Consider the following 20,855-nt stretch of genomic DNA (forward strand, 5'->3'; position numbering starts at 1 on the left):
GTATGATAAATGTATGCAAGACTAATATTGAGGCATAGAAAGGATTATTGAAAAAGGAAAATAACAGATGAGTGAGTGTGTGTGTGTGTGTGTGTGTGTGTGTGTTTGACAGGTATATATAGACGAAACGAGGGAGGGAAAAGGGCAACGAATTGGATATGGAACTACAATCATCGAGAGAGAGAGAGAGAGAGAGACGTGGTTGTGGTGGTGTCAGGTGATTGAATCCGAGGCTCATCCGTTATTTTTTTCACATTGCATCGTCCGCGAGTCACGTCCGTCGGCGGTGAGCGATGATTTAGTGGCCGATAAATAAAAACACTCATTGGAAAACCATCCGGACTAATCCATTACGAGAACGAGCTTTTGGCGGAGGGGAAAAGCATAGAGAGAAAGAAGGATATCAGAATGGAAATATTTTACAAAGGAAAGGGAAAAAATTGAGGATGCGGAAATTATATTGGGAAAAAATAATAAAGGAAAGAAAAACATAGAGGAAGAAAGAAGGATATTACGCGGACGAGCTTTTGGCGGAGGGGAAAACATAGAGAGAAAAAAAGGATATCAGAATGAAGATATAAAGGAAAGGGAAAAAATTGAGAACGCGGAAATTATAATGGAGAAAAATAGTAAAGGAAAGAATATAAGGAAAGAAAGAAGAAGGATGATCAAATGGAAATAAATAATGACGGAGATTAACAAATATATGAGAGAGGAAATTAATATGGAAGTGAATAATAAGTGAAAGGAAAAATACGAAATTGAAACGGAAATATATCACAGGGGAGAGGAAAAAATTGGGAACGTGGAAATTGATATCGAAATAAATAACAGTAAGTGAATATCGAAATTAATAACATGGGAAAGGAAAAAATGGAGAACAAAGAAAATTTTAACATGGAAAAAAATGAACATCGAAAAATAAAAAATGAAGAACAGAGAAAATTTAAATATGGAAAAAAAATAATGAGGAAATAAAAAAATAGACGTTAGGATTGTGATTAGTGGGAAAACATGTAATTTATTTTTCTGTTGAAGTAAATAGAAGAAAATGTGAAAAAGTAGTACACCTAACCTAACCTTACCTCACCTTACCTTACCTTACCTTACCTAACCTAACCTAACCTTGCCTCACCTTACCTTACCTTACCTAACCTAACCTAACCTTACCTCACCTTACCTTACCTTACCTTACCTAACCTAACCTTACCTTACTTTACCTTACCTTGCCTAACCTAACCTTGCCTCACCTCACTATCTCACCTTACCTTACCTTACCTTACCTAACCTAACCTAACCTTACCTCACCTTACCTTACCTTACCTTACCTAACCTAACCTAACCTAACCTAACCTTGCCTCACCTTACCTTACCTTACCTAACCTAACCTAACCTAACCTTGCCTCACCTTACCTCACCTTACCTAACCTAACCGAACCTAACCTTACCTCACCTCACCTTACCTTACCTTACCTTACCTTACCTAACCTAACCTAACCTAACCTTACCTTACCTTACCTAACCTAACCTAACCTAACCTAACCTTACCTCACCTTTTTATTATTTTCAATCGTATTACTTACATATTATCATCATCATTATCATCACCATGGCAGACGCGAGTGTTTGGACAAATGGTGGCGGTAAAATGAGTTTGCATATTTCAACGATCCGCGAGAATAAATGTTTAACTAATGCAGACTATTTTTGTTCCCTTAATTAATAAAGGCGGACGTGTCGAGCTGATTTATTATTTGTGTCTGCGTGCGTGCGTGCGTGTGTGTGTTTTGGGGGGTATGGATTTGATATATTTATTTGTGAAGTTAATTAAGGTTTGCACTTAGGTATCAAGAGTTAGGCAGGTGTTTTAGTGTTTGTTTATGTGTGTGTGTGTGTGTGTGTGTGTGTGTGTGTGTGTGTGTGTGTGTGGTGGTGTGTTACGTGTGTGTGTGTGTGGGGGGGGGGTAAGTGGGTGTGTGGGTGTGTATGTGTGTAATTCTTGATGCTGTTATCTCATTTTATACCGTAAACACACACACACACACACACAGACACACACACGTACACACACACTAACCTCACCCTCATCATATTTCTCTAACACCATATCTCTCCTTCTTTCTATGTATTTCTCCTCCACCATATCTCTACTCACCATATATCTCCCCCTCCCTCCCAGATCCCTACGTGAAGGTGTGGCTATACTTTGGCGAGAAGCGAATAGAGAAGAAGAAATCTGAGGTCCAGTTCTGCACCTTGAATCCCGAGTTCCACTTCAGCGTGATGTTCGAGGTGCCGTGGGAGCGCATCCGGGAATGCCAGCTCAACGTGACCATCATGGACCACGACAAAGTGGGCAGAAACGAGGCCATTGGGAAGATCATGCTGGGTGAGTGGCTTGTGAGAGAGAGGTGGAGGAGAAGGAAGTGGTCGGGAAGGGGGGAGGAAGTCAACTGTGAGGGAAAGGAGGGGAAGGAAGGGAGTGGTTTGGGAGGAGGAGGAGGAGGAGAAGAGAGTGGTCGGGGAGGGGGGAGGAAGTCAACTGTGAGGGAAAGGAGGGGAAGGAAGGGAGTGGTTTGGGTGGAGGAGGAGGAGAAGGAGAAGAGAGTGGTCGGGGAGGGGGGAGGAAGTCAACTGTGAAGGAAGGGAGTGGTTTGGGAGGAGGAGGAGGAGGAGGAGAAGGAAGTGGTCGGGGAGGGGGGAGGAAGTCGACTGTGAGGGAAAGGAGGGGAAGGAAGGGAGTGGTTTGGGAGGAGAAGGAAGTGGTCGGGGAGGGGGGAGGAAGTCGACTGTGAGGGAAAGGAGGGGAAGGAAGGGAGTGGTTTGGGAGGAGGAGAAGGAAGTGGTCGGGGAGGGGGGAGGAAGTCAACTGTAAGGGAAGGAAGGGAGTGGTTTGGGAGGAAGAGGAGGAGGAGAAGAGAGTGGTCGGGGATGGGGAAGGAAATCGACTGTAAGGGAAAGGAGGGAAAGGAAGGGAGTGGTTTGGGAGGGGAGGAAGTTTTGGGAAGGAGTAAGTTTGGGAGGTGAAAGAAGGGGAGTTGGGGGAGTATATAAGAGTTAAAGACGTAGGAGAGGAATTAGATGCCATAGGTAAAAGAAAGGTTGCCGAGGGAAGTACACAGATGTCTTCGGGGAGTTAGAAGATCCATTTGGGAGTAAGTTTGGGGAGGTGAGAGGGAGTTTGGGGGAGTATACAGGCTTTTTGGTGGGAGATAGAAGTCTGAGGAGGTTTATCTATTTTGTTTAGGAAGGAAAAATATTGTTACGATTTCAAGTTTTTTTTTTTTTTTTTTTTTTCACCTGTTTGTCAGCCACGCCCAGGTGAGAAAGACGAAGGGGGAATAGATTATCACTGTTTGCAATGTCGCTCGTTAGGTCCATCTGTTCACCCGTCGAAGCGATTCATTAGTGCTTCTCATTGTAGGTCATTAACAGGTGACGCCCACTCGCGGACAGCAGGCGGCGTGGGCGGCATTATGATGAATTACCTGATAGACACCCCTCCCCCGCCTGCCCCCAACTCCCTCTCCCCCCTTACCTGTCATTTAATTAGCGTTTCATTCACCTGTTCAGTTTGCTAACAGCTGCATGCGCGCCATACATGCTGATAACTCATTAATTAGTTATATACACACACACGTACCTGACTTTTTTTGTTGTAGTTGTTCACGTGTTATTAGGTCTCGAACACCTGTCATTTGTGCCTCTAATTACCTATGAACGTAAATCAGGTGAGAGTTAACATTTCCTCTTTGATTCATTACTTTTTTTACCTGCTCGTATACCTTTAATTAACATCTACTCTGGTGGGTCATTAACGCAGGTGAATCCCACTTACCTTACTTACACTAACACGCCCCCGTACCCTCTTAAACACCTGGTCTATCTCTCTCACCTGTCTCCGCCTCACTAACCCTTCCCCGCGGCCCACAGGCAAGGCAGGCAGCGGCACCTCCGAGACCAAACACTGGAGCGACATGATCACGAAGCCGCGGCAGACGGTGGTCATGTGGCACCGCTTGAAGCCCGAGTGAGCCGCCCTGGCACTTCCCTCCCTCTCCTGGCACCCCTCTTGCACGAGGTGACGGGGGAGGGAAGGAGGGGAGGCAACACTACCGACCAAGCTACTACTACAACAACCACCATCACCACCAGCAACCACCACCACCACCACCACCACCACCACCACGAGCAACCACCACCACCCACCACCACTACTACTACTACCACTACTACTACTCCTGCTGCTGCTGCTGTGTTACTACTATCAGACCCCCGCTCAACTACTACTACTATTGCTGCTAGTGTTGTTTCTCGAGGTTATAGTTTTGGCAGTAACTACTACTACTACTACTACTACTACTACTACTACTGACACCGTGTTACTATCAGACTACTACCACTACTACTATTGCTACTTCTACTTCTATTACTACTACTTCTACTACTACGACTACGACTACTACTACTACTGCAATTGCTATTTCTCGAGATGTCAGCACTTGAAAAAATTGTAATGGGAACTGAAATTTGGTGCAAACCCGATGGAAAAACTAAGCTATCTGAAGTAGTACTTATGATGGTCCGACAACTGGTTACATTCTCGTTTAATATATGCAAAAAAATAAACAAGGTTGTGTAGAAGATTTTTTATAGTCGTACGAACACACACACGTACACGATTTTTGCCACACACGCACGCACACACACACACACACTGATGCTGAGTTTGTGTGCGTGTGTGCGTGTGTGTGTGTTCATCGCTAGCTCGTACACACATTCAGGTCCTCGGCGTGTGAGTGCCCTTGAAATATCTGTCTCCCCCGCACGCCGTCGGTCTATTGAAAAAAATAAATGGAAATAAAATGAACAAGTGTATGTAATTTATTATAAGATAACAATACGTACTCGAACGCGCTCATAGTACTCCTCTAATACTACTACTAATGGATGTATGATGTATAAATGTTAGTAGTCGACGCCCATGCACTCTCAAGCGTCTTTTTAAATATGCAAAGTGAAAAAATAAACTCAAAACGCTTCTGTAAACATATTTTCTGTGTAACTGTGAATGGCTAAGAGAGCAAACGAGCAAGCAAGCAACCCAAGCCATTCACACACGCGCGTACGCTATTTTTTTTATCAAGCAAGCAAGTCCGTCAGCAAGGCAAGGGTCAGTCAGCGTCTTGTCACTGTCTTGCTAAATAAAGCCCGTATTTCTAAACCCATCGGCGCCCAGCATACGCCTGTTTGAAAAGCCTCCCGTTGTAGAAGTTGCCGGGCTTTTCATGGGCTGTTTCGTGATCCCCGTGATAGTTTTACACGACTTCTACATCTTGGAAAGGGAAGAGCACCCATGAAATCCCGGTTACCCTTCTCTGTGGCCTTGGGAAACGGTCGTGATGGGAGGCCGATGGGTTTGATGATACGCGCCTATGTCGTTTGTCTTCGCCTTATCAAACAAAACCCACGATTCGTCTTTTTATCGACCCCTCAAACGACGACGCACAAAAATAATGTGAAAAACTTGTAATTATTGATAAGGAAAACGCGAGGAGGCTGTTGTGTATCATAATTATTGTGTTTTTTCTTACCAGCGTTCGTTGTCTGATTGTCTTTTTTTTTTTGTATTGCTTCTCTTGGAATTTATTGATGCGAAACACACTTGTTTTTAAGACTCGAGGAAACGAGAAGAAACTGAAACGGGGGACGGCCTGATTTTCTCCCCCTTGCCCCTCCCACCCCTCCTTTCCCTTCCCCTCCCCATCTCTCCCCGCTCCCCTTCCCCCGTTATCATCACCCACGCCCCCACCAAACTCCCCCCCCACCCCCACCCTTCTCCCCAGGATCCAAAGAATGAAAAATCATTGTTGTGGGTTGGGGTTGAATAGGGGGATCAGAAAGGGGTTCAGACGGGGTTTACTTGGGCACAGGAAGGGGTTTAGGGCCTTCAGAGAGGGGATTCCGCCGGAGGGGTTTGATCCGTTTCACTGGGGCTTGACTGAGGGTTTGAGTCGCGTTCATCGGGCCTTGGACTAGTGTTCAGCGGAGGGTTCGCGCCGCGCGTCGCGCCGAGGCAGCAGCGCCGCGTCTTGTCTTGTTGTGAGCGAGATGCGCCTCGTCAGCCGCGCCATCTCGTATTGTCGTTGTCTTTGTGGTCGTCCCCGCGTTGGGTGGCGGTGCCCCGGTAGGTGGTGGGCGCCGCGGGGGCCAGGCAGGGCCAGGCAGGGCCAGCAGCCGCCGCCGCCGCTTCTCTTCATGTTTTCCGGCCCGCCGCCGCCGCCGCCGCTGGTGCCGTTTTTCGTATCGTTTGATAGACGATGGTGGAGTTGTAGGTAAGAGTTTTTTTTTCTCCTCAGATACTGTTTGTAATGGTCATATACATAATATATATATAAATATATTTTGCTTTCCTCGGTTGATACATGGTAGGATCTCTTTGTAATATATTGTATATGTGGCTCAATACATAGAGATATATAAATATATATATAAAAAATGAATATATGAAAACAACTGTAGCGTAGTGGCTGACAAAAAAATAACCAAAAAAACAACACCCCACACCCCGACATCCCCCCCCCCTCCAGAACCATTAAAACAAAAAACACCCAAAAAAAGAGCATAAGCATAATAATAACTACATAACTACTCCTAACTACAACTACAACTACTACTACTCCTACTACCACTAACCGCAGTACTACCGTGGACGTGATACAAATACCTCGTCACCGCGGCGCGCGACGTAACGGGGCGCGCGGGGCCGTGACGCTCGTATAGGTCGTGTGTAGGTCGCCGTCGCGTCGCCGAGCCGTCGTAGCGCTGTCGTGGCGTTGTCGTGGCGTGCAGGAGCGGTGCTGGAGGCTCACCGTCAGGCCGCGAATGGGATGATGGACCTGACAGCACGCGCCGCAGCGGACAGATCGACACATTACCATTACCTTGTTATCGTAGATTTGGACGAGGGAGCTTTTTGATCACCCAGCGCCGGGCACCTCCCACTCCCTCCCTCCCCCCCTCCCTTACCCCCTGATTCCCTTACCCCCTATCCTCCCTTACTCCCTCTCCTCCTCTCTCTCCTCCCACGCTCCCTTACCCCGCTCTTCCTTCTTCTTCCTCATTACTCATCTTCCTTTTTATCTTTCTCTCCTCCTTGTCCTCCCTTATTCCTGGTCTCTCTCTCTCTCCTCCTTGTTCTCCCTTATTCTCTTACTTTACCTCTTCCTTATCCTCCCTTACTCCTTCCATAATCTCCCTTTACCTCCATTCTCTTCTCCCTTAATTTCTCTCGTGCTCCTCTTCTCCTCCCTTTCTCCCTTCTTTTGGTCAACGCTCTAACTCAGTATCCCTTTAGTCTCCCTTTCTTTCCCTTCTGTTCTTTCCCTTTTTTCTCTCCCTTTACTTTCTCTTTTCCCTTTATCAACCTTCACTTTCTCCCTCTTTCACTCCCTCGTCTTCCTATGTATTTCATAATCCATCCTCCTCCTCCTCCTCCTCCTCCTCGTTTCCTTTAGCTGTTTCCGTCTCCTTTATCTCCCCTCCCTCTTCCTCTCTTATCTCCCCTCCCTCTTCCTCTCTTATCTCTCCTTCCGCCATATCATTTCACTCGACACTCCCATCTTCTCCTTCCTCTCTTTCTCTCTTTGCTTTCCTTTACTTCCCTCCTTTCTTGTCTCATTCCTCTTCTTCCCTCTTCGATATTTTCCTTTCCTGCAATACTCAAACTCACCTCCATATTTGACCCTTTTTTTCTTTGCATGTTTTTTCTCTTTTTCCTCGGCTTCGCTTCCTTTCCTTTCTCTTCGCTTTCATGTTTCTTAATTCCCTTCCTTATCCTTTCTTTCCCATTTACTAACCCTCCTCTACTTTCTTTTTTTCCTTCCTTCACAATTTTTATTTCCCTTTTCTCTTCCTTATTCTCCCTAACTCCGTCTATAGTTTGATATTTCCTTTAACTTCTTCCCTAATCTCCCTTTACCTCCATTCTCTTCTCCCTTAATAATCTCTCTCGTGCTCCTCTTTTCCTCCCTTTCTCCCTTCTTTTGGTCAACGCTCTAACTCAGTAGCGATTTAGTCTCCCTTTCTTTCCCTTCTGTTCTTTCCTTCCCCGTCTTTGATTTCTTTTCCTTGCTCTTTCTCCCTTTCCTCCCCTCCCTCACATCCCTTTCCTTCCTCCGTCCCTCCCTAGCCCGCCACACATTCATATCATACTCCTTACCTTACCCCCCTCCTACCCCCCCCCCCACCCCCCTCCCTAGTCCACCACGCCTGCCTTCACTCAACTAACCATTCGCACAGGGCAGCTAATTATTATATTTTGGGGGTCGTACGTGTCTTTTGCTGTTAGGTGTGTATTATTACGTACTAATATAGGCAACCAACGAAAGTCTCTCTCTGTCTATATCTATTTATCGTTCTCTCTCTCTCGCTCGTTTGTTATCTCTCTCATCTCTGTCTCTCTTTTATTGTCTCGAGTTCTATCTTTCTTGTTATTTCCTTCCATTATCGTTCTTGTTTTCTTGTTCTCGTTCTCTCGTTCTCGTTTTCCTCCTTGTTTACTTCTTCTCGTTCTCTTTCTCTCTCGTGGATCCAAAGAGCTGGCCTCCAGATCCTCCTTTCTACCTTTTTTTCTCTCGTTTTTTTCCCTTTTTTCCTTTTCTGTCTTTCCTATGATATATGTTTCTGTTTTCCCATTATCTCTCGTCTCTGTCTGTCTGTTTTTCTATCTGTCTTTTTGTCTGTCTGTCTGTCTATCTCTCAAGGTCAGAGTTCTCCATTGTTTACTAACCCGTACATCTGTTTGTCGGTTGGTCAGTGTACAGTAAACTATTTCTTAAGGTTTAGAAATACATATATTCTCTTATCTTTCCTTACCTTACCTTACCTTACCTTACCTTACCTTGCCTGAACTACCCTGTCTTTTCTTCGCTTCCCTTCCCTTCCCTTCCCTTTCATTACCTTACCTTACCTTCTTAACTTTTCTTCCCTTCCCTTACCTTACCTTACCTCACCTTACCTCACCTTATCTTCCCTTACTTTCTCTTTCTTCCCATTGCTTTCTTTTCAACTGTTTATTCATTCTCTTTTCATCTTTCATTTGTTTTCTCCTCCTCCTCCTCCTCTACCCTAAATCTTTCCTGCAAATTTTCCCACCCTTCCTCTCCCTTTCCCTCCTCCTCCTCCTCCTCCTCCTCACGCTTTCTGGTACCGTTGGGATCATCTGAACCACACACACACACACACACACACACACACACACACACACACACACACATACACACGGGTACGAATTATTTATGCAAACGGCTTAGTCCGCAACCTCGTACACACACACACACACACACACACACACACACACACACACACACACACACACACACACACACACACACACACACACACGTACACACCTACACGTACACATGTATATCTGTATAGCAGTGGTGACTTAGCCTTGTGATGTAATAGTTTGTGGCGTGATCGTGAAAATGAGTCCAGTTTATCATTCTCTCTCTCTCTCTCTCTCTCTCTCTCTCTCTCTCTCTCTCTCTCTCTCTCTCTCTCTCTCTCTCTCTCTCTCTCTCTCTCTCTCTCGATGTCTACTTTCGGATCTTAGCCAATGACAACGCATGTCTTAAACTAGCCTTCTCTGTCTGGCCAATGAGGTGCCGAGTTTGCAGGACGTTCAGCCAATCAGCGCGTTGGAAAGAACCGCTCCCCGATATCTCCCAGCCAATCACAGCGTCTGCTCTTGCTGATGACGTCACGTGGAGGAAAACGAGCACGATAAAAATAATAAAGATAATAATGATGATGATATTAATAACATCTTTCCAGCTTGAGCATACACGTGATAAATATTTGGATTGTTAATGATTATATATCGTGTGTATGAATATATAGTTTTGACCGCCACACTCACACACATACGCACACAGAATCCGTATACATATGTGCTTGTATACATATTTTTAATGTAACACTTATACATACATATCTTGGCGTTTGGAGTGGAGGAGAAATTAATGATGATAAACTGAAGAGTAAGTTAGGAGAAGACAGTGTTGTAATATTTTCTTATGGTGAATACGAGACGGTGGAAAAAAAAGGAAACAGTGAAGAAAACAGAGAAATAGACAGATAAATAGAAGAAGAAAAATGATAAATGGTAATGAGGTTTTATATTTTATGAGAGAAAATGAGGTGAAACAAGACAGATAATGCAGAAAATAAATGTAACAGTGATGGGAATTTGGGTTTGAAGACAATTTTGTAGCCTTTGATAGTGACTTAAAAGAAGAAGAAAAAGGAATACCAGGAGAAAAAAAAGTTATGATCAGTGTTACCAAAATAAAATGAAAAAAGCAAATGGAAAAGGAATAAAAAGTGATAAAAGTGAAAATAATAATAATAACAATAATGAAGTCAGTATTTCCATCAGTATTTTTCTCTTCTAAGTGTTGTCGTGAGGTCTGCATGAAGCGTTGTCAATAGGAATAAGGACAAAAAACTATCACTATTATAAAAAAAATATTGTTCCGTGAGTGAGCGATGATTTCTGAGACATTGCCGAACCCGAGCGATGACGATGATGTTTCCACAGTGATTCAGTTTATACCAAAGAGTTTCGAACGATGTTTCTTTCTCGTGTGTGTGATGGCTTTCCTCTCCCTTCCCTTCCTCTCCCTCTCCCTCTCCCTCTTTTCCTTCCTACCTTTCCCCTTCCTCTTCCTCTTCCTCTTCCTCCTCTGCCTCTCTTTCTTTTCGATGTGTGTTTCGTCTCTCTCTTTTTCGCATTCTCCCGGTTCTCTCTTTTTCTCTCCGTCTCTCCCTATCTATCTATCTATCTGTCTGTCTCTATTTTTTTCACTCTTTATGAACAAAATATTATAAACAGACAAAGGTTTGGGATGCGTTAGTTTACGGGGGAAATAATGAGAGTAATAATAAATGAAAGTTCGGATGAAAATAACAACAAGAGAAAAAATGTGATAAATTTCCCTTGTGTGAGTTAATTTGTTATTATTGTTATCATATACTTTTTTTTAATCATATGCACCAGAAGAAGAAGAAAGGAAGAAGAAAAAATAGAAAAGTCGGTGATAATAACAACAGTAATACCCAATGTCTTTATTACTGTGAAAGGAAGAAAGAAAGAAGGAAAACAAATCAACAAAAACGTAGAAAAATTAACCCAGAACAGAGAGAGAAAGAAGAGAGAGCAAGCCAGCCAGTAAGCCAGCCAGCAGTGCATTCCTCTTATTAGTTTTTGTGTTGGTGTGTGTGTGCCCGTGTCAAGTGTGTGTTTTGATTTCGTCACTCGGTTTACTGTTACTTGTTATCCTGGTTTAGCGTGTGTTTAGATGCAGGTGAAGCAGGTGAGGGTGTTCTTGTTGTTACCAATAGACGTAGCCGTTCAGGAGTCTGTCAGTCAGTCGCTCAGTGGTCACCAAGTTAGCGAAGAGTCAGTCAGTCAGTCGCGCGGTCGTTAGCGAATTTGCGTGGTTAGCGATCAGTCTGTCAGTCGCGCCGTCATCAAGTTAGCGAATTCATGGTTAGCGATCGGTCTGTCAATCGCTCAGTCACTTGGCTAGCAAAGTTACGTGGCTAGCGATCAGTCAGTCGGTTGCGCAGTCACTTGGCTAGCAAAGTTACGTGGCTAGCGATCGGTCAGTCAGTCGCTCAGTCACTTGGCTAGCAAAGTTACGTGGCTAGCGATCGGTCAGTCAGTCGCTCAGTCACTTGGCTACCAAAGTTACGTGGCTAGCGATCAGTCAGTCGGTTGCGCAGTCACTTGGCTAGCAAAATTACGTGGCTAGCGATCGGTCAGTCAGTCGCTCAGTCACTTGGCTAGCAAAGTTACGTGGCTAGCGATCGGTCAGTCAGTCGCTCAGTCACTTGGCTAGCAAAGTTACGTAGCTAGCGAAGTCTGGGAGTCCCTCAGTCACTTGGCTAGCAAAGTTACGCGGTTAGCGAACGGTCAGTTGAAGTCAGTCAGTCAGTCAGTCAGTCCCAAGGGTAGAGCAGGGCCGAGCAAGCGTGTACTAATCCAAAAAACACAAAAAAGCACAAAAAAGATGTAAAATATGCAGCAGGCAGAAGTACTACTAATAATAACAATAGATGAGTATTAAAATAAAAAAATCGAAGCATTTTTTTTTTGAGTTGGCGTATTGTATTGTATTAGTGTGGGTATTTTCCTTTGTTTTTCCTTTGTTTTCTTAGACGATATACCAAGCATTGTGTTGTGTTGTTTCTTCCTAGAGGCTACGAAGAGTCTAGCAGCTACTAAAGACTAAAATAAATAAATAAAAGTTATGTAACGTAGAAAGAGAGCATTGAAAAGCGACCCCGTTGAGAAGGGTGACAAACAGATGACAGTCGCTCGTTCCCGCCTTAATTTAAACAGAAGAAAATAATAAACAAGTTAACATATATAGACCAGTAGTTATTATATCACGGTGAGCGAGACTTTAAAAAAAAAATAACTCCACTGCTGTCTGTCTGTTTGTCTGTCTGTCTGTCTGTCTCTGTTTGTCTGTCTGTCTGTCTGTACATATTTTAGCGAAGCGACGTTTCCCCCCTCCTCCCCTCCCCCCCACCATCGCTTTAAAACACTATGGTTGCCCTTAAACAGTGAATGTGATTAAAAACTAAGAAATATAGTAATGAAATTCACGGCTCGTTGTTTTATTTCTTGTCTTTTATATATTCACGTGTTCCCCTTGAAATGGTGTGTATGTGTGGGTGGGTGGGTGGGCGTATGTGTGTGGGTGTGGGTCTCTCTCTCTCTCTCTCTCTCTCTCTCTCTCTCTCTCTCTCTCTCTCTCTCTCTCTCTCTCTCTCTCTCTCTCTCTCTCTCTCTCTCTCTCTGATGGGTGTGTGTGTGTGTGTGTGTGTGTGTGCTTCAAGCGAGCCACAGGAGACTTTAACAAGGTGAGTAAAAAATTAAATCATCCCTTCAAATTATATTCACCATTTTATTTATTCATTCATTTATTATTTACATCACTCCTTTATATAAATTGATATGCTATCTTTATTAATCTCTAGAGCTGCCTTACTTAATAGCAATACATTTACTGAGTTCATAACGCTTAATTTCCTTTTTCCATCCTTCCTTTTTTTATTTTTTACCGTTTTCTTTATTTCGAAGTTGATTTATATATTTTATGGTGTATCCTGCTCTTTAATTTCCCCTTTTTTCCCTTCATAATTGCTGTCATCATCAAATTGCTCCTTAAAACATATAGGGACCATTTTCTTCCTTTCGTAATCATTACCTCTTAATTCCTTGTTATATGCACTTCAATACTAAGCCAATGGAGAAACTACCAACAGGACAATTAAAACAAAACCATTATATCCATTATACTATACACTAAACAATAATTCATTAACTTATCAGGGGATGGACTGCAACAACAACAACAACGAAGAACAAATAACAGAAAACAATACAGAAAACGACGCGAATACGTTAACCACCACTCCAGTTAACGAGCCTATCAACCACCCATTCCCCTCACCTCCTTTAATTAACTTTGCAGGTGATGGACTAAAGCAATAATAACAATAACAAAGAAGAACAAATAACAGAAAAGAACACACAAGAACACCTCATACATTAACCAGTCCTTTTATAACGACTAATGGGTCTTAACGACACTAGATAACAAGCCAGTCAACCTCCCCTTCGCTCTTACCCCCTTCACCCCTAACCCATGCCCAACCCATGACAAAAACAACAACAAAGAAGAACAAATAACAAAAGAACACATTAGAACACCTCATACATTAACCAGTCCTTCCATAACAAGACTAACGGGACTTTACGACACTAGATAACAAGCCAGTCAAGCGCCCCTTCCCTCTATATCCCCTTTACCCCTCTGCCCACCCCTGACCACCTTTATTTCTGCGCCTGCGTGAGACTGAGGAGGAGGAACACCGCGCCTCAGTTTCTCTAGGTTGACGGGGAGAGGAGGACGGAAGGAGGCGAAGGAGAGGCAAGAAGAAGGCAGTGGAGAAGGGACGAAAGGAAAGAAGAGAGGAGCTACAGAGGTGACGAAGAGGGAAGGAAGGAACGAAGGAAGTGCAAGAACGAGGAATGGTGAAGATGAAGGGGCGTGTAGCCGTGAACTAGGATGGTGACGTGACTAGTGTGTGTGGAGGGTCAGCTCATCCCGCCATCACCCTCGACGACGCCTACAACAACGATATTGATGGTAATATTGGTAAATGTGGTGAGGCGTGGCGGGAGACGAGGCAGTGGGCGTGGCTGAGCGGGAACATGCCGCATAATTTATACCCGAGGTCAGTAAATCTTAAGAATAGCGGCTCCTAGCGGGTGCGCATCTTTCTAGCACGTACGACGGGGTTTTGACAAGGGGACAGGCGTGTTTATGTCGCAAGGGGTGTATTTTTCCGCGCGGGCTCTTCCCTTTCTTCACCCCGGAGCTCGCAGTCTCATCGCCCATCAACTTGGAAGAAATCGTGAGGGCAGCGTGGAAAAATACACCCTTGTGACAAACACGCCTGTCCGCTTGTCAAAACCCCGTAGTACGTGTTAGAAATGTTGTAATTACCACCACACTGTGCCCTAAATGCGCACTCGCTAGGAGCCGCTACCCACATCTCTTCATTTTAATTATTCTTGAAAGTAAGTTTAGTATGTAAAACTAAAATGCTCGTCCGTTCTGCCCAAGTCTTGTTGTGAGTTTGGCTGCCTTGATGAAGGTCCTTAAAAGTTGTTTTTCCTCAGGTTAGACTCACCCTTGATTTTGATGACAGGGCCTACAGGTGGTGTTGTGTAGTGTTTTTTTTTATTTTCTGTGTTGTTATGGATGAGTCTTATTCACCCCTGATAAGACTGACCCATAATTTTGATGGTGTTGTGGTCCATAGGTGGTGTGTTTTTCCTCTCTCCTTGCTGCCTGTTGGTATGGATGAGTCTTATTCACCCCAGATAAGACTCGTCCATGATTCTGAGGGCGAGTCTTCCCTTACGGACGATACAGCTTTCATGACAAACTTTTTTCTTTCTCGGCGGGTACGGCCTAATGAAAACTGATTAATCTTTTGCAATAATTCCCGCCCCAGAAGAGTTAATTCATCGTATCTGTCCTATCCAGGCGACGCAGTGAACAGAGGTAACGTTAAATATTGCGATCAGTTTGAACCTGGCAGTCCGCAAGTCTTATTACGACTTACTGTTGGTTTCCTCGTGCTCCCTCTTTCCCCATCAGCGTAGAACGTAAAAGTAATTACCGATTCGGTAAAGTATTGTCACTTTTCTCGCAATAATAAACATACATTTCAGTACGGGGAAGGTTTAGTTAAAGAAAAGTTTAACTAGTTTAATTTACTCAACCACTAATCTGGTAACTTGTTGCAGATTATGGACAAGTATGCCCCTCTGACGGGCCGACACTGATGCCGAGGGTGGAGAGGCAAGATCTGAAGATTCGCCCACCTCCGTCCAGCGGCGGGAGATCAAGATGCGACGCGGCTGTGACTGGCGCCTGAGAGGGACGTGTCTCGCGCCGTCGACGCAGGGTGGTGGTGAGGCGTTAAGGCTCTTGCTGCTGGAGGTGCCCCGCCCTGGAGTCAGCCTGTACCGTGGCGAGGCGTAGTATGTTTACCGACTCGTACACGGCATTCATTATAATGGAATGAAGTGTGCGAGCTGCTGAACACACTATACCGAGAGCACAGTGCACTGCCTCCAGGGTGGGGCACCTCCGGTAAGGGAGGGCCTCCACCCCTCGCTACCTACCACCGTGCGCCGATGGGACGGGACGCTGCTCTCAGGCATCAGACATGTGTCACTACACACACGAGGATCTTCGCATGAAATTGAGGAACAACTAAGTATATAGACATGGTATATAATGTAGCAGAATAAACAAAAAAACGTGAACGTTCTTATTCGTTTATTAACGTTCTTATTCGTTTATTGTTATTAATACAACTAAAGAGGTTAGATAATTCTCCTAGTTCATATATACATGATGGCGAGGCGATGATTCCGCTCCAGTTGGTGGTTGTCCTCTTACGAATTACCCCGAGCACATTCGCTCAGCGATGGCGAGTGTTCTCCACGGTGTCTTCCATCGTGAAGGACTACATCGGGCTGAATGCGTCCACTGGCCACGCTCAGTTCCTCTGCGTCGGCGGTATAGTCCGTAGCGCTACACGCTGGAAGATCCGCGGAGACACTCCTCGCCAGCAGCATGGCTTCTTCGCCCACCGCAGGGTTTTCAGGTGACGTCTTCCACTGCACCACACCTGCAAAAAGATTGAACAGCAACAACTTCTACGTAAGGTCCAGTTACTATTTCAACATGCTTCATATAGAGTAGGAAGACTGTGGCAAGATGGCTAAGATGAGTTACATAACTTAGATAACTCCATGTATAGTCGCGTTGCCTTGGTCGTGCCGCCAGTCAGAGCCGCTTGGGATGAATTACACCTCGCCGGATGGGTTTTCTACTGTTCCCGGCGTCACCTCCCTCAGTGGCTGCATCTCTTCATTCCTGCTCGACGTGACGACCCTCGTGTCTGCATGCAACCGCAACCACCACCTCCTGTTCCTGTAAAAGCATTAGGTACAAGTCATAATACACTCAAGACGTGAAACTACCTGTAAATGCCTCAATCAGCAATTCTTAATTTTTCCTTCCTTCCTCCCACGTATATTCCACCCACGCCCCCGCCCTATGCTCCCATCACCCTGCAAACACTAATCTCAGCCATTCATCATCATAACCTCACAGCTCAAATGAAAAGTAACCACCTCACTCGTACAATTCCTATCTTTTTCGTCCCTCCTCCATGCTCCCATCACCCTGCAAACACTAATCTCAGCCATTCATCATCATAACCTCACAGCTCAAATGAAAAGTAACCACCTCACTCGTACAATTCCTTTCTTTTCCTTCGCTTCTCCCACACATCCTTCGTTTCTCCCACACATATTCCACCCATACCCTGCCCCCCCCCCCTTTTTTTTTTTTACAACAGACAGCTCAAGGGCACAAAAAAAGGAAACAATGAAAAAAAAAAGCCCGCTACTTGCTGCTCCAACAAAAATCAAAAGAGGTGGCCGAAAGAGAGGTCAATTTCGGGATTTCCCATCACCTTGCAAACACTTCAGTCAATAAATCCTCACCATTATAACCTCCTCAGTAAGTCATCACCATTATAACCTCCTAACTCAAATAAAAAGTGGAGTTACCGTGAATATTCTGCTTCCACCTTGCAAACACTTCAGTCGCCAATTCCTCACTATATTAACCACGCAGCTGAATAAAAAGTGAAGTTACCGTGAATATTCTGCTACCCTCTGACTGCTGCCTTCACCACCACCACCTGCTCCTGCCTCGTCTATTGCTTGATTGAGAATGATATATGAGGCAGCGAGCGTTGACCCCAGCAGCTCTGAATCTCCCTCTCTCTCTCTCCCCTACCCATCCTGCCCTTCCTCCCCCTCCTGCAACTACCTCCCTCGTTCAGTCTTTTCCCCCATTAACAATTTTTTTTTTTCATCTTAACTAATAATGCTGGAAGATGAAGATTAAACAAGAAAGATAAACAAGAGGATTAACAATTTCTCGTCGCTTTTTCTTCAGTTACCTACTTAATTTTTCCTTCATAGTTACTAGTCATTATTACCTATTTATACTAGTTTGAAAATTGTTAGAGCAAATTATTAGTAGCATATAAAGGTATTTTCTAAACCGTCTTCTATTTACCAGAGTAACCAAGAGCGTACATAATCACAACCTACTATCATTACAACCATCATTTATTACCATCGTTATTTCCGCGTCTAATGATATTCAAATGAGGCATTCAAAAAGCAATGCCTTGTCTAATATTCTCTCGTCTATATATATTAAGTCTATACATATATTAAGCCTCCCATACATATATTACGTCTCAAAAGTGCCAATCTCCCCACACTCGTCTTCTCCATCACTCTTGGCAAACAGTACTAGGCGGCTCATTATAGAGGCAAAGAAACGGTGAGGAAAGGAAATTGATAGAGATTATAGAAAATTTAAGGGAAACAAACGTACGTATATTTAATGAAAGGGTTTGAATTACGGAAAATGGATGAAACTAAGACTTAAGATAGGAAAATAGGAGGTAAGAAACGATATTGATAGTGAGAATAATATTAAGGAAAGTAAGAAAAGGGTAAAACAAAAAGAAAGGAAACGGGAAGAGAGAGAGAGAGAGAGAGAGAGAGAGAGAGAGAGAGAGAGAGAGAGAGAGAGAGAGAGAGAATGATTGACACCACAGAGAATACGAAAAAGGGAAGGGAAACCGAATGGATGAAATACGAGAAAGAAAACGAAAGGGAAGAGAGGAAAAGGCGAGAGAGAGAGAGAGAGAGAGAGAGGGGGTGAGATGGGGGAAAGGGGGTCGCGGGATACAATTACCTTCCCCCTAACGAGACAGGCGGGCCAGAGGGAGGCGAGGTGTGGGCGATAAATCCAGCTCGGCATCGGGTCTTATCTCTCCTTCCTGCAGGTGAGGCGAGGCGAGAGAGCAGAGGCGCGTCCCTTTAACTCCGGTCCCTTTAAACTGGCGGCTCGGTGATCTCTGGCTTGTACTGTTCTTCCTTTAGTCTGTTGGGAGAGAGAGAGAGAACAGAATAGGTGACATATATCGGGAACAAAATATGAGTGAAAAATATCTATCCTGGGAGCGTGTATTGCTTTTGCCGTAGACTATGGAGAGAGAAAGAGAGGACAAGTTTAGTGAAGGTGTTGTGGATTGTGTGTTGAAAGGGAGGACGAATTATAAATGAATAACGTAATTGGATGTATGATATTGTATTGTAATGAATGAGATGGAGGCTAGATTAGTGATGTTTTAAGTTTATTGAAATGGAGAACAAAATAGTTATGTTGTTGCCCTAATTAGTCGGTTGAGAATGGAACAAATTATGAATGATTGGAGAATCTAAAATAAGGGGTCGCTATAACAGTATAAAAAGTATGTTCTCAACCTCTCTCTCTCTCTCTCTCTCTCTCTCTCTCTCTCTCTCTCTCTCTCTCTCTCTCATACCCACCCACCCACAATTTAACCTTTACCCACTTTTTCCTCATCAACAATTCACACCCTCACCTGTTGTTACCCTTCCCTCCCTTACTCTCAGCCACACTTTTACATATTATACTGTCAGCCTAACATCAAACTATTCCCTCGCCTGTAAAACCTCTAAGGTAACCACAAACCTACATACTTCCATTAGCCTGACAGCCACTCACTATCTCGGATCACTATGGTTGAAACCCGTACTCCCACATCCCTCTCCTGTTAATATTGAATTCTCACCTGCGTTCAATTGTTTAATCATTCTCGGCTTTACTGTTAAATAATTCTTACGTTCCTCGCATGTGACCCTTCCCTCCCTCACCGCTACTTATGAATTAGTTATACGTTATCATACTTCTCTAACCACCCAACAACCCAACGCGTGTAAAACTTCAAAGGCAATCCCGCACACTTACGCACTTGTTACCTTGAGAACTAAAGTGGTTATCTTATTCCTATCTTATACTTATTTGTTGTTTATATGAGCAAAGTATTTTATTAACTACATACATATTAGCGCTGTTTTGCCTTCTGTTATCTTGAAATGTAACATAGCCACTCTTTCTCATCTTCACCTCTTAAACATGAATTAGTTATCCGTTATTATCATATTCCCTCTAACAATCCAACTCCTGTAATACTATGAAGGCCAACAAGCACATCTACACTCTTTGGTTACCCAGATAGCTAATCACTAGTTATCTCAAGAGTATTATGGTTTGAGTAACATGACCTTCCCCTCACATTCCTCACCTCCACACATGAGTTACGTTAACATGCCATAATAGCCTGTAAAACCCGCACATTTACATAATTTCGTTATCCTGACAACTAACCACTCATTATCTCACTATGGTCAAAGAGTAACATGACACCCCAAGCCTTCCTCTCACCTTCGTCAGCTGTAAATCTTCCGCTCTCGACTCTCGGGTGCGTTCAGATGGCTTGAGGGATTACCAGAGCTGAAGGTGGTCACGGTGATACCTATGAAGGACGTGGAGGACCTGAGCGTGGAGGGGCCGGGGAACATCCTCTGGGCAGGCGATCGGGCGACTGGCGAGGGAGGCGTTTGGGAGTCCAGCCTTCACACACACACACACGGATTGGTTGTTATGTGCTTCGATGCTTAGGGATGATGTTTTGTGTGGCGTTTCATGCTTAGATCTTGGTGGATTATATTAAAGTAAAAGGTTTCAAGGAATTAGTGACTTCGTGGTTAAGAATTACATACTGAAATACCTTTAATAGTTATAGCCCAGCTTCCTTCACACACACACACACACACACACACACACGGTTATTCACTAGTTAAATGTCTTAATGCTTTAGTAGATACTGTGTTATGCTTACTCGTGCATTTTAAAGTTACACGTATTTAGTTCAGTTAGCTATGTCAGTATTTGTTAGTATTTACAGGAGAGGATGTCAGTATTCAGTTGATTCGGATAGTAGTTAGTGTGTTAGTCTTCCGAGTGTTGATGTAATTAGTTGGGTGTTAGTGGTGAGTGTGGGGGTCAGTATACAATCAGTTCTGTTGGTATTTGCCAGTATTTCTTAGCATTCAGAAGAAGGGTGTGAATGAGTCTTGAGATCAACCGTATACAATCAGTTCTATTGGTATTTGCCAGTATTCCGTCAGTATTTCTTAGCATTCAGAGGAAGGGTGTGAATGAGTCTTGAGATCAACAGTATACAATCAGTTCTGTTGGTATTTGCCAGTATTTCTTAGCATTCAGAAGAAG

General features: G+C 44.1%; 1 protein-coding gene and 1 long non-coding RNA gene across 12 annotated transcripts in view; one reads left to right on the forward strand and one right to left on the reverse strand.

Annotated features, from left to right (window-relative positions):
* Positions 1-9,284, forward strand: part of LOC127007909 (synaptotagmin-7-like) — a 140,895-nt gene extending 131,611 nt beyond the window's left edge. For all 9 annotated transcript variants that reach the window (XM_050879397.1, XM_050879393.1, XM_050879395.1 and 6 more), the window contains 2 exons: positions 2,180-2,389; positions 3,934-9,284. In XM_050879397.1, coding sequence (XP_050735354.1) covers positions 2,180-2,389; positions 3,934-4,034 — 311 coding nt within the window. In that variant the 3' untranslated portion in view covers positions 4,035-9,284. The remainder of the gene's footprint in view (positions 1-2,179; positions 2,390-3,933) is intronic.
* Positions 9,285-15,923: 6,639 nt separating this feature from the next.
* Positions 15,924-20,165, reverse strand: LOC127007910 (uncharacterized). Of its 3 annotated transcripts, none has more exons than XR_007760684.1 (4): positions 20,007-20,165; positions 18,453-18,641; positions 16,406-16,598; positions 15,924-16,293 (listed from the first exon to the last, which is right to left on the reverse strand). It is a non-coding gene; the product is annotated as an uncharacterized LOC127007910 (long non-coding RNA). The 3 variants fall into 3 exon arrangements; XR_007760683.1 differs by having other exon boundaries at positions 16,401-16,598; XR_007760682.1 differs by having other exon boundaries at positions 15,924-16,598.
* Positions 20,166-20,855: the final 690 nt, after the last annotated feature.

Source organism: Eriocheir sinensis, chromosome 36 (assembly GCF_024679095.1).
Source record: "Eriocheir sinensis breed Jianghai 21 chromosome 36, ASM2467909v1, whole genome shotgun sequence".
NCBI classification, from domain to species: Eukaryota; Metazoa; Arthropoda; class Malacostraca; order Decapoda; family Varunidae; genus Eriocheir; species Eriocheir sinensis.